The sequence below is a fragment of the Pieris brassicae genome, chromosome Z (genome assembly GCF_905147105.1).
Source record: "Pieris brassicae chromosome Z, ilPieBrab1.1, whole genome shotgun sequence".
Taxonomy (NCBI): domain Eukaryota; kingdom Metazoa; phylum Arthropoda; class Insecta; order Lepidoptera; family Pieridae; genus Pieris; species Pieris brassicae.
In genome coordinates this window covers 5,274,530-5,289,157 of record NC_059680.1, presented here as the reverse complement: position 1 = coordinate 5,289,157, position 14,628 = coordinate 5,274,530, and the positions used below count along the sequence as shown (strand labels likewise).

General features: G+C 30.8%; 1 protein-coding gene across 3 annotated transcripts; it reads left to right on the top strand.

The window, feature by feature from the left end:
- The first annotated feature begins 4,665 nt into the window (after positions 1 to 4,665).
- LOC123718619 (protein Teyrha-meyrha) lies at positions 4,666 to 14,367 on the top strand. Of its 3 annotated transcripts, none has more exons than XM_045675278.1 (8): positions 4,666 to 4,721; positions 5,194 to 5,252; positions 11,459 to 11,653; positions 11,823 to 11,988; positions 12,519 to 12,697; positions 12,935 to 13,148; positions 13,377 to 13,479; positions 13,706 to 14,367. In XM_045675278.1, the coding sequence occupies exons 2-8, from the start codon at positions 5,250 to 5,252 to the stop codon at positions 13,908 to 13,910; spliced, it is 1,065 nt and encodes a 354-aa protein (XP_045531234.1). In that variant the 5' UTR covers positions 4,666 to 4,721; positions 5,194 to 5,249; the 3' UTR covers positions 13,911 to 14,367. The 3 variants fall into 3 exon arrangements, with proteins under 3 accessions (XP_045531234.1, XP_045531237.1, XP_045531235.1); XM_045675281.1 differs by having other exon boundaries at positions 13,377 to 13,474; positions 13,706 to 13,792; XM_045675279.1 differs by lacking the exon at positions 5,194 to 5,252 and having other exon boundaries at positions 4,672 to 4,721.
- The last annotated feature ends 261 nt before the right edge of the window (positions 14,368 to 14,628 follow it).

Sequence of the window (14,628 nt, the reverse complement as noted above, 5' to 3'; positions counted from 1 at the left end):
CTTGTATAACATAGGCATAAGTAGAGTTAAATTAAACCGATAAACTTTCAACGCAATTTAATAATGTTGCTTCGCTGCGTTATTGTTTATGTACAGGAAAATTCCCCTCTAACTTTTTAACTAAAGTACTCAATTGATCTGATGAAATGATTTAGTTTGTATAAATAAGTAGCACATCCGACTGACCTATTGCACACATGTCTTAAACATAAGTACAAGACAACATTTAATTGTAAATCTAAAGCATTCTCGAATCCACTTTAACACACAGAAAATCGGCTAAGTAAAATAAGTTTTTTATATATGAAAGATAAATTATTTATTGACTAAAATCAAGACACAACCGGCGTGTCCTATTTGCCTTTTAAATATCATTAAAATAATTTAAGCAATCCGAGACGTGATTTTTATTGTTATTTATTATATATTTATAAAAGCTTGCTAACGCTCGGCACACTGATACAATGGTACAAGAATCAAAAATACAATTGGTAATGTGACAAGCAATTATAGGCAAACATAGTATACAATGCATAATAAAAAGAAATTAAACAAAACAATATTATATTTTATATAAAAACGAAATAAAAATCGATTTGTGTGTGAGTGTGAGGGGAGCAACTATGAATATCCAGACCCAGCTCGTTTAACAAAATGCTCAATCTAGACATCGGTGATTTTTGGCCAAAACGCGTTCTCCGAAAAGAAAATGGAATGATGGGATACCTGGGATATCAACCGGATACACGAATTTTTTTTAAACGTTGATTGTTAAGAATCTTAATTGCATACACAAAATACATGAATCGCATAATTTAATAATAAGACAACATCTTAAATTTTCGTATGTTGGCAACTTTTTTTTTGAGATGCCACTAATTGTAATCTATTTGATAACATAAAATAAGAAAGAAAAACGTAAATCTACCAATGCGACAGACTTGTCAAACTTTATTTTACACTTACGTAGTGTTTAGTAGAATAAATATGTATCTTAATATATATATAATTATCGAATACTAAAATATGTGATACAATCAATACCACTTTTTTCATTACATGCATCATTAATAACGTTGCGCTAACGACATACTCAAGTTTAAGACTTCCAATGTGCATTATATGGTCCATTAAAATAATAAGTTTAAGATTAAGGCTATTTTTATCAAATAATCGTGATTCATGTGTGTTTTTCTTTTGCATATGTTCTTTTTTGTTATCTTCCCTTTCACGGTCTACATATGTTTTAATTGCTTTGTTTTGTTCCATTCTCTTTGTCTAAGTTATTGTATAACTTATGTAGTTTTGCACATCTTGCGCTCGCCTTATTTATTTTAATATTTTTTCTTCTTTTTCATTACTTTAATTGTACTGTATTTCTGTATTACTGCAACAAAGTGTAAATAAACAATTAAATTATACCATTTTAATTAATCTTTTCCTTATGAATACCGAAACTGAAATAGGCTCTATTAACATACAATATTATTGGTTCCTTATTATGACTTTAAGATCACTTGTCCTCGAATGATTAGACTGTATATCATTATAACCCCCTGTGATACTCCTTAAAGTAAGAAAAAGAAGAAAAGAAAATTCGTGAAAGAAATAACAAATTAATTTCATGAAAATCACCTTAAATTTTAACAAGTTATAAAAATTACGAGTTGATGTCAGTGAGGGCCAGACGAGGGTTACGCGGGATGTCTACAACAATAGATTTGCTTTGGGGAGCCCAATAAAAACTTGACAAATGGCGTTTCATAATCGCATCGCATACCGAGCCTCGTCACCGTCGTGCCTTTTTATGCTCCCCCCTAAATGTCCTAAATTACGAGATACCACATCGAACATAAGTGGTTAAATCAGCAACCGTAATAATTTGATTACATAAGTACGTAACATTCACTCTCAATTAAGGTAGCCACAATGGTTAATACTATCTTGTGGTCACATACATCTGACAAGGACTGGGCTGTAATTGTAAATCGGTAATCTAATATCAGCCTCTTCTGCTAATTCTCGTAGATGATTAGTTAGTTAAATCGTATTGTCGGGGATTAATATTGCTATTTCCCTTTGAGCACAATTAACTTAAGGTGATTTAGTATCCATTACGCATTATTAACAGGAAGGAATGTGAAATCAAATTTCTAGTTAACTGAAGCGTTAAGAAATTTTATTCATAAAGTAATTTCTCAAATTCCTTTTCAAACACGATTGTAATATATCAACAAACATAAAATAATATTATTTTAAGTTTGACGTAGGTAATGTCTAATTTGTTAAATTGAAGGAAACCCAGAGCGTTATATTTTAAAGATAATTAAAATTTTAAATACTGAGCCCCAATTTAAATGCTCTAAAAAATTGTTTAGATCAATTAGTGTCATTGGAAGTATAAAGTATAGTATATTGATAGTAGTAATATGCTTTTATTACATAAACTTAACGTTGACGTGTTCTATGTAATGCCTTGACAATTAAAATTAAAGTAACACCATATTTTTATATTTTTATGTAAGCTTGTAAAATATTAAATAATTCTCAAATTAAATATTCGAATAATTACTGTCAGTGATTTTATATGAAGTAGTAATATATATTTATCACCTAAAATGAGGCTGTTCCTACAAGCCGAAGGAACTTATTAGCTTCGACTTGGACATATAGATATACTACCTGTGCATGTGTACACTTAGATTTGCTGGAAACATTAGGATGTGGAAGTTTTATCTGAGCAGGATTTTTTTATTGTCTGTTTAACGAAAACAACGTCAATATAACAAACTCAAAAATTAAAATACAAAGTTTAACACAAACATTAATAATATTGAAAGTCCTCCAATCATAAAAACTAGATCAGAGTATTTCGGCTCTTTTATCTAAAATACGTTTTCCTTTATTTTTTCCTTTATTTAAGTTTATTTTTATGAATAAGGCAGAATCTTTAGAATTACCAATATGATTTAACACATAATAACCTATGAATTTTACCCTTTTAACATAAACATAAGATCGCACTTAATACTCACATCAACCTTAAGGTCATAAAGCAAGTGGGCTTATTACTATCGACTACCCCGGTCAAGGAATTTGAAGTAATAAGGGTGAGCGAGTCACCGAAATATTGCCGAAATCACGGGGCACCCCGCTATATTATTATTAAAAATAATTTCTCATTTTTATTGTCAGCCTACCCAGGAGCTTTAATAAAGAAAATGACGATGTAACTCTATGTGATCAAATAAATTAATCATTTATTGTGAATTAATAAGTTGATTGCAATTGCAAATTTTGTCTAGGAGCGAGGTAGGCGACCTTAAACCCTTACGTAGGTTCGAATCACGTAAGTGCACCAATGGGTATTTATTTCTACATGCGCTATTTAATTAACGAACGCTCATGCAGTAAAGGAAAGCATTTTGAGAAAACCGGAATGATTTCGACCCAAATCGAAACAGTCTAAACTCTAAACATTGGTTAAGTGTTAAACGATATCGATTGGGAAATTGTGTGGTCCCTGTGGCAATATTTAAAACATGGTATGTTTGTGTACAATAAACATTTGTACACAAACACATATATAATAATAAAATTATATATTTTATAAGTGATTTGTTAAAGAAACATTAAGTTTTTTCCAAATATTTTAACAGTATACAGTAATTCGATAACAGGGGTCAAGATGCCTTAACTGTAGTGGTATGTAGATAGTCGAAAGTCGAAACCTAAATTTGTATGATAATTTATCGACACGAACTGTCAAGTCCCGTGTTTTTTCGTTTTTCTCAAACCCAACATTTTACATCTGGGCGTCAGATTTCTGAATTTTTAGTTTTTTTTCTATATTTCAATTTTAATCAATGTCATCGCCTGATCAATGAAATCGCCTGATGTTAGCAATGTTAAGAGGCGCTTGCTGCCTACACATCTTGGTGCATATTATATATGTCAGTATTAGGACTGGTTTTTTTATAGAGAGTATTTTTCTCTTCTTCTCAACCAAAATGTTAGTTTATAAAAATAATATAATCCTTTATTGGTGCAAAACGCACAATGGACCTATTGAGTCTAAGTGCGGAAACTGAGTCCACAAACATACATTGGTGCAAAAGAATATAACATGAAATTTTACATGTAAGTTGTTTTATTCATCTCCTACAATGGAGAATCAGTACGAAAAGTATAAATCTGTAAATTCTAAATTCAATACTCAGTCTCAATAAATATTGTAATAAATTTACGGTGGAAAATAATAAAAAAATCACATTTTGAAATATATAAATCCCCTTCACAAAATGAAAATACTTGCTTACCGATACATGGTTAAATTATAAAATATTATGTGAAAAGTTTTCATAATTAAATAAGATTTTGATTAGAAAATGTTTCTATAAACTAAATACTCACCAATGTAGCCATACGTTCACTCGTCAGATTCCCTATAAATTTTAAATTATATGCGAAGAGAAACTGGTGATTTCATGTAAGTAAAAAAGTATCATCACGTCACAGTATAATATTATATTTTATCGTTCTTTTTAAAGTTATAGAGATATAGCAAATGTGATTTTTCCGCGATGGCGGTATGGGGCGTGTCAGCTGTAATCCCGCCCAGTTGCGCTCGCCGCGACGTCAGTTTTACGCGGGCCTTCGTTAAGTGTTGACGTATTTGTGCCTTTCGTACAATCGACAAGCACGTAAACCATTTAATCGAGGTAAGTAACAGTTTGTATAGAAAGTGTATTTAATTAAATTCCAAAATTTAGGATAAATGCCAAAGTTGATTTTTAGTTTTGAATTTTTCTTTAGTGCTTGTGTGGTATATCATCGAATCTATTTAAAGTCATAAAATATAAGGAGCATTTATTTTTCTCAAGCTTCTCTGATTCCAATTTTGTATTTACAGTCTAAATAACATCAAACCCAATAAGTTTTACTTAAAATTATTATATTCAAACATTTAATTTATGCGCAATATTATAAACTAACGGAAAAACTTTTATTATATATTTTTTATTAACTTATTAAGGTATATTAATTTAATTAATACATTTATTGCAAATGTATAGGTATTATATGGACTGTTGAACCTAAAATATTCCGTTATTTTAACAAATTGCAACCACTTGATATGATTTTATTAAAGACATACGCCGATCAAATATTTATAAACTAACTTCTTTTCAGACAGTCATCATGATATCAAGCAGTTATATCCTTTTACGCGATAACTTTATTAATAAATGGTAAAAAATTACTTAATTTACTAAGCATTGCGAATGGACTATCATTTTATAGTGATAAATTGCAACAATATTTATAAATATGTCTTACATAATATTTGTATAGATACTTAAAGCTCTTCATCGCTTTACAAATTTGATTTGAAAAATCCAATTTTAAATAAAAATAAGTAATTTTGTAAAAGTTAACTAAAATTACGAAAACACGTAAAATTATGATTTTTTTTATTGGCAGTCAATATTGGCTATGGAAATTAAGATTTGCTAAGAGGCAACTTAAAGAAATAATTACCTAGCAATGAAGCTATAAGAAATGGTATCTTCTTTTCTGAAGCTTTAGTTAATTGATGAAATTAGCAGAACTTACAAATAAAAACTCAAATCATACGTACTTATACCATAGAAAACAATCCATCTAGTAGTAGTAGTAGATGGAGTTTCAGAAATAAGCCTTGTTATTTTTATAATTTACTATGTAATAAAATATTTTGTCGGTAAAATATATTGTCGGTATAAACGCTATATTGTTGAAATTTGAAATAGTTCATTATAACGGAACTAAATAATGATGAGTCGTTTAAATTTAACTTATTTTCAACGATGACAAAAACGTATACGTCAAATACTGTGTAATTGAAAAGTATACATCGCCTAAGTGCAGATAAAACTATAATTTAGTAAAGGTTTAGGTAGAAATAAGTGGTTCTTTCAGTATTTTTATTAATCACCGGGTATATTTAGATAGGTTCTATAGAAATACTAATTTCAAAGTTACCACATAAGTTTCGAATTCGTACAGAAACATTATTGTTTTATTAAAATAACTTCATAAATAAACGTTAATTTCTTCTTTATCTTTTTTCTCTAACTAATAGTAACAATTAACATGTTGGAAAAATCTTTAATCTGTGATAAAGTAATTACAGTGATTTTAATAATATCACCATCATCAATATGGCACTTTCTTATCTCTAATCAACTTACTTCTCTCTCTCTCTTACTCTCTCATCTACTCTATCTACGCTGAGTTTATAATGATATATACAAAATGTATAATTTTATATATAATAGACAATTGTAACATCAGTTAAATCTTGAATTCGAATAACAACTTTATTAAGTGATGATATTTATGTATTCTACTACATGGAGAATTATTTTTAGGACTGGAATCAAAAGAAGTATAATTTCAAGGAACAAGTGTCAATGATCTAGATTTTTTAAATTATATTTGTAATACTATGTACTTCCAGTCTGAAAATATCTAACGGTTGATCCTTTATCAGAGGTTCAAAGTAATTTTGTATGTCACAATCGAACAATCTTAAGCGACCGTAGTTCAGTGTCTACACTTGACATTAAATTACACCGTGTCCACGTATTCCACGTCGTCAAAGATATATTTTAAAAGATAGAAAGACTCAGACGCGACACCTTAAGTATCTGGTTCAAAATAATAAGAACTTTTAGCAAATGCCACATTTTCAATCATTTGACCCTAGGATCCCTAAACCATATGGTAAGGTCGTTAAATATATTATTTATAATATTCGTTAAAAAATGATTTCCACATTCGTCCTCCGTCACATAGATACGATTTACGGAGTATTAGTTAAAAAACTTATTTTGAAAACTTAACATTGTACCTTATAATACACAAAGTGATTAAAACGGTTTTAGGCATAAAATTATTATATTTCATTATTGTTATTAAATTCATAAGATAAGCCTTAATTCAATTCTTTAATGGTTGCATATCTATAATATTTGAAAGATGTTCACTGTTATAAAGATAACTTTGTTTTTGTTTTACTGATAGGTTTAACAATAATTTATTTCTTCTATACAGCATGATGCTTATAATGCATTAAAATAAAAATATAAACGTACCAAAAAATTTGCTATGAGCCTATGTCAAACGAAGCGCTGAAATGCACGACGCACACATGGACACCTGTAGATGATGTGTTCATGTGTGTCTATTTAGATATATCGCAAAAAAAGTATTATTGTTGTTATTCCCGAGAAAAAATTCAGGTAAAAAGTAAGAATATATATTTAAAAAAAAATTACTCGGTAGAGAAATTTTTTTGAATCCAGATACATCAAAAAGTGAATTACGCGAAAAAGTAGTTGTCTTTTTGATCTTCGCTGACGTCGATATAATACTCCCATTATTTCCTCGTTCAACGAATGAGTATAACAACACAGCGACGAAATACTGCCTGCTATAAAGTGACCAAACTTTTTAAAGTTATTTAAGTTTCCTATTCAGTATATATCCATTTTCTATTATTATTATTATTAGCACTGTATATATATATGTATATGTTAAGAATAGTGTAATTACTCTTAATAGAACAATTTGTAGATTTTCACTGGTCCATACTTCTACTGTAGCAAACATTATTTTTTACGGAATTAATATTATTGATACAAATTTTATTGTTGCTTGTTGTAAAATATTATTATTATAAGACGAATTAGACATTGACACAACACAAATGGCGTATGAGTAGAATAATTTTGCAAGAGAACAGTTAACAGAAGTTAATAGAAATGAACTTATAAACGTAGTGACGTAGACCGACGTTTGCGACCTTTTACAAGTCTTTACTTCCGATATCTTGATCTATGACACTGATGTTTTTAAGTACATATACCAAATCAATACTCGGAGGTTAAAACTTATTAAAAATCTATTTTTTAGCAAACCAAAAGAGCAGTCTTGAAACAATAAAAAAATCCTCTAACAAAGTACTTTTGTCACTGTACAAAATCAAACCATTAAAATTTGACAGAATTTATTGTAAATAGCTAAAATATGACCCTACCCAAAAATACGTTGTTCACATATCACATCACAAATGTATAATTTTGCAACTCTTGAAAGCGTTTGATTTTAAATTGTAATAACCCGTGTTAATTTACAAATTTGCAGGTTGCAGTTATAACATGATTCCGAGCGAAAAGTGCCCATTTTGAAATATAAACTTTAAACGTTTATAGTTGCGGATAATTAAAGTCTAAACTAGCGTAATTAAATGTTAATAACGTAAAATATAATTTAAGGTATGTGTGCGAACTAATTACTATTGATGAAAGTGAATACAATTAAACATTATATACATAGTAGTAATAATAATAACAATACAACACTTTAATCATTACCAAAATCAATCCAATATTGAGATTAATTTATTATTCAACGGCACACGGAAATCCTTACAATTCACTAACTTTTGTTTTGTGTGTGTGACATTTTATAAAAAAATGAGCGACAACAGTCAAACCACAAAGTATCAGCATCAACAAATTAAATAATTTGCATCACATATGGATAATAGGCATAATAACAACGTAAAAATTCAACAAGCACAAAAATCTGTAAATTAGAATATTAGCCTCGAATTGGTTTTTAAATAACGATTTAATTGCATACCACGGCCTCCGTCACGCGGCTGCAGCAATGATTCTTATCTTGAAACTTATTGAAAAAGGGGCGAATTCCTATCAGGCGTAAATCAGCACCAATGTGTTGGAACGCTGCTAGATCTCTTTTATTGCCCACTTAAAGGCGATTACAACCGTAATCTATAACTACGATTCTATATTATTTTATTATATATAACTACCTATAAAGTAACGCTTAGTAATCGCTTTAGTTTATATAAAAAATAAAAAGCAAATCAACCAAAACTGCTGGCCTATAAATACGACTACTTTGTGTAATTAGTAATGGTCAATAATTGTGTTGCATTGTAAAGCATAGCAGGCAAAATCACAACAACAATATTATGTAAAACTGTCACATACGAGACTTAAATACTTAAACTGTATAAATATAATATCTACCTTATATACATATATGTATCCTGCTTATTTCATATTAAGTATACATGTCATCGAATGTTATCTCCAAAAGGTCATTTTAATATGTCGAAAACAAAACAAGAAACACTAATATATTATATAGACGTATACACAATATACCACGAAATACTAAGAACAATAACTAGAATTCACAAATAGACGAACGGAAATTGTATTATACGTGAGAGCACCAAATGTATCATATCATAAAGTTTACGTTACACCGTATTTATTGGTTCGCCCATTCTTTTCCCGGTTGTTTGGTTTTGTACGTAACTACGGTAGTTATAATGGGGTGTAATGAAAGCCAACTGCTGCTCTAATTCTAAATGCTTTTGTTAGACAAACAACATACCTTTCCGTTATATATTTGTAGATATAGATCTTACACTGCTAGTAGACATCATTAGCAAGAAGCAGAGTTGTCATACATATAAAAAGCTTCTCATTTTCTTAAAACGATTTTACGATAAATTTTCGAATATCGAACGAATTTCCAAACGTAAATGTTAAGTAGTTCTCTACTCGAATATCATTTATCAGATATAGCACATGAATGAATTTGCACTAGACAGCCGAAAATGCTTTAACTATTGACAACAAAGGATATCTTATACGCTTACAGGTGTCATATTACAAGAGCGATAATATGATTTACTCTGTGTCTTAGTGACGGTTGAATTCACCCTTTGCGTTGTGGTTGTTTACACAAGCAAACGTAAGCTCAAAGGAGACCGTTTACTTAGCAATTGATTACAGAAACGCTACTGACAGTATTATACCAATGTCCGAGCTAATTGCTGGCACAAACCCGTAGCGACAAAAGGCAATACCAACGGACCCTTCCGTCGCCATCGCCTCACCGTACTGATTCGATAAAGCGCCTATAGATCAAGGAAGTACAGTACCGTACAGTTTAAAGTCATTTTCACCCATAAAGTATCATATTTCTATCGGTATTAGTTTGTAATACAGTGAGATGAGATTGCCTAATTAGATTAATTAGAATGTGCAATATGCAGGGCCCGAACGAACTGGATATTTTTCGGTCCGTCCCGTCTGATTATAGGACGTATGTTAGCAATTGACGCTTATAGAACATTTTTTTAAATTTGTTAATTTAATTTTTCATTTATCTAATTCTTATTATAATGCTTATTTTTTGTGGCTTTGTTGGTGCAGCTATGATTAACTAAATTAATATAATTCGTAATTAACAAAAAAATCTCGTATTTTGAGCGTATTATATTCATAGATAATTAATATGTAATAAGTAAGTATGAGATTATTAATAATCATGCCAACAACTGTTTGCTAAATAACTTTTAGCCACAGGAACACATAATTTAAGTCCGTTTATTTTCAAAATAAACATTTTTATTCTTGTGTGGTTTCATTCTTTTACCGATACTTACGTTGATTTGTTTGTTTTCTTTCAAACGTATTTAACGATGGTATTCGAAGAAAATGCTGGCATGCTTAAATCGGAATTAAAAATGACTAAATTATAAGGATGTACTGACCATAATGAATATCATTGCATATGACGCTAAAACACAGTCTCATATTAGAGCGAATGCAACATAAAATAAATTCACTTGCTACCTCTACAAGAGACTGTATGGAGTGAATCCCTTGTACTCACTAATTTACCCGACCTGGTTTGTTTTGGGTATGGTGGGTGCATACAATAAACAACTCAGAAGAGAGCTTGCTTTGTCAGTGTTCTTATTTGGGACACTAATAATATATAATCTGGATATAATGGAGTCTTTGTATGTACTGCGCTCACACTCCAACTTGGTTAGCGAAGGACCACTCATGCGAGCAATACATATAATAAATATAATTTCTATCGAGTTAGACCGACCGTTCACTGCTTGAGTTCACAAGAGTTGCTTGTTATTATTTAGATCTAGGTGTTTATATTTAGTTTTTTATGTTTTTTAATTGTAGGATTATCGGTTTAGGTATTATTGTGTAGTTGTATCGCATTAATAGTAACTGTTAACATTGAATAATTATGTGGAAATAAACAAATAATTATATGATTTCGCCCACATATAATATATAATAGTTTTTACATCATATCGTCTCAACTCGTGAAAGTTTTTTTCACGTGTTATGTGTCCCTGAAAATTTATAAAATTTTATTTTAAACACTGACGAGATGGGTGTTGATGTAGTAAACTTAACTTAGGAAATTAATTTGATTTAGATTACAACCAATGACGGATAATTATCTATCAATAAATAAATTTGGTAGCAAAAGTTCATTTTTCGCTGTGCGACAATTAATTTGTTTGGACAATGACTAACATTGACTGCTATTTTAGAGTATTCAATACGAGATGGAGGGTTTCCTACATCATATGGCGCCGCAGTTCCTGCACCCTGCCTTGCAAAGCTTTGGATGTGGTGCATTTCGGCCCATCGGTGGTGCTTTTCATCCCCTCTACCCTGGTAAAGCATTCGCCAGACACCTAGGAGAACAGTACGCGCTTGGACAAAGCGTTGGACAGGCCCTCAGGGTATACATACAACTTATAACCTCTATTGAAAGAAAAATGCTTAATTACGCGTTCAACATAGGGAATCATTTAATTAGAAATAATGAATACACATTTTTTATTTTTATTTTATTTTTTATTGGTCATCGCGTATAAAAAATAAAAATGTAAAACCCTTTTAAACCTATAGAATGTTCGTGATGACACCAACACGCCACCGCTATATCGGCACAGCTATGCCGTACGAGACGACACCAGTTCACCTGGATCTGCAGCCTCAGCATCTCCCAGACCTTGCAAGGATGATGAGACGACACATGCTACTCCCTGCTCTGATTCCCATGACTTATTTTCACGTAAGTCGCCAAAACGATCTTAAGTACCTTTATATCTCGACAAAACTATACACGACTATGCTAACTATGACGTCTTTTATTATAATGTATTTAAAAAAAATCTATTTATTATTTATTCATATATATATATATAACATAGTATACACTTGTAGACGTTAATAAATGATGATTTAGAATTTATATATCGTAATGTTTACCGCACTTTTTTATCGCCAAGTTTTAGCTGTGTTCCTTAACTACTAAGCTACGGATAATGCAACTCTATTACCATCGAACTAGTCTGACCATACCATGTTACATAGAAACTTTTATTTTTTTCAACTTTTTAATTATTTTGAATTTAGAAATACAGCATACACTTATTTTATTATTTTAAAAACTTCTTTCGATTATGCGCCATTTAGGACTAGGTAGAATTACAATTTCAAATTTTCTGATTTTATGATTTTTAAATAACAACAATTCATATTTTTTATAGCGATTAAGGTCGTAATAACATATCCAGTTTAGTAAAAAGTCATTCCGAACAGCGGACGGTGAACGAAAGTCATCTTGTGGAGTTTGCGGCACCAGGCTTGGTCCCGGAGTTGCTCAGGCCCACTTTTTACAAGAGCTGCAGCATCTTTATAGCTTAACAGCTTTACCTAGGGATGTGTCCGCACCTCCTACTCACTCGCTTCACCATCAAGATGAAGATGCTCGTTGGGAGGTAAAAATATTTTTTTTTAGTATATATTATCAAACGGTGGAAACTTATTAAAAACATGCATTGCAATGCATTTGCATTATTTTTTATTAAAGATACTTTACTGAAAATATTACCTATTAAAATTTTGTTCCCTCGTTATTTCAATCAATATCATATCTTGTCAGTAATCTCTTTGCAAATATAATTTAAATAAACTTCTTTAGCTAATACAAATTATTCTTTATTTTTACTTAACAGACATATCAACGAATCCGTGCAAACCGCCAGCGGCGTCTCAAACTGCGTACGCGCAAGCGTCACCACACAGTGGAAAGTATGTTAGGCTATGATTTAGAAGATGAGCGGCGAGAGGAAAGACCGCGTGAGACGAGGTCCTATGATGCTGAAGATGAACCTGTAGACGTTGAGGGTGACTCCCTGGGATGGCCAGAAGCGGCGATCAATATTGACGGTTAAACTCTTTCAATATTATAAAATTATAGTGTTTGTTTGGTTTAGAACAACACTAATTTAGAGAAATACTGGTTCGAAGATTATGTGGAAGGCTTATTGTAGGACTCTCTTAGGACAACAATGATTTATATCTTGTTACGAGTATTGCCTTTTAACATCAAAATATATACTAAGATGCTGATTCGCACCACATGTAATTACTTTAATCAGATACAAAATATTTCAGATAAAGAACAGCGTGGCGATAACGAAAAGCTACATTTGAACTATTCGGAGGATTTAGAAATATCGAGTACTAATGACGCGATGCAGTCGCCTGAACGAGTGAGGTATTTTTATTTTGACATATGGAATTTATTACAATTAAAAAGTAGTTAAAAAGTTATCTTGTTGATTGTGACTGTTGAATTATTAGACTGCTTTCAGGAGACCTTTATAGCCAAATAATTTAAAATATTTAATGATTTAAAAGAAATATTATACCCACATAATTTTTAATAAAACTATGCCTAATAGCTGTGTTCATATTTTATTAATGAATGTTCGTATCCACAGTTCTGTACCACGAATGGAAACTCCAAAACCGTTATCTCTTGAATGCACAAAAGTTGAAACAGCCGAGCGACCCGCCGAGGTGACAACTACTGAGTGGGCCAGTGGAGCTCCGCCGGAAAACTGGCCAACTTTGACCGAAGCTTATGTGCATGCTCGTCACAAATTGGAAGGCGAGATGCCTTCTTCTACCGATTCACGTAACTAAACACTTCACTGGCTCGTTCTCGTGTATGCGATTAATAATTTCCTATATAATACGTAGCTCATTGTAAACATCGATCAAATATCTTATTACATTAAATCTGGGGTTATGATTGAAAGTCGAGCACAAAACATAACAAAAAATTAAGTATGATTTCAGATATCATACTTAGCGCGAAGTCTTGACTCTCATGAATTGTTTAAAATGGAAAACTATTCATATGTATGCACACGAGAATGAATCCTGGTCAATTAAATATCGCCTCAATGGAGTAATATTATTTAACTTTTTTACTCATAGCTTAATGTGGCATGTTCCCATTATCATTATTCGAATTATTATCGGCTAAGCTGTGAGTAATAATCGTAGTTATAGCCAAAGAACTCTACATTACACTATGGCTAATCTCCTTTGTATAGTCTCATTTTCGCTGTATTAATAAAACAGGATTTGTTGCTGTTGTTTTTACGTCATATTAGAAAAAATTAACTAGAATTATATACTCAATTACTAATAGACACTACTTTAGAAAATATGTGTATTTAAAAATAATATCAACACTTACATGTTTATAGATATAAGATTTCTAATGTTAAAAAATATGATTTGTCTTCCTTTAAATATAGCACTCAGATAAATTATGAAATAGTTTCTTTGTATAATAAAAAAATTACACAACCAATTATAAACGGCCCAACTATGTAAGTAGCGCGATTTATCA

Coding starts and splice junctions, on each gene's coding strand:
- LOC123718619 (XM_045675278.1), top strand. Junction 11,654..11,822: donor GCGTTGGACAGGCCCTCAGG/GTATACATACAA, acceptor TTAAACCTATAG/AATGTTCGTGATGACACCAA. Junction 12,698..12,934: donor ATGAAGATGCTCGTTGGGAG/GTAAAAATATTT, acceptor TTTACTTAACAG/ACATATCAACGAATCCGTGC.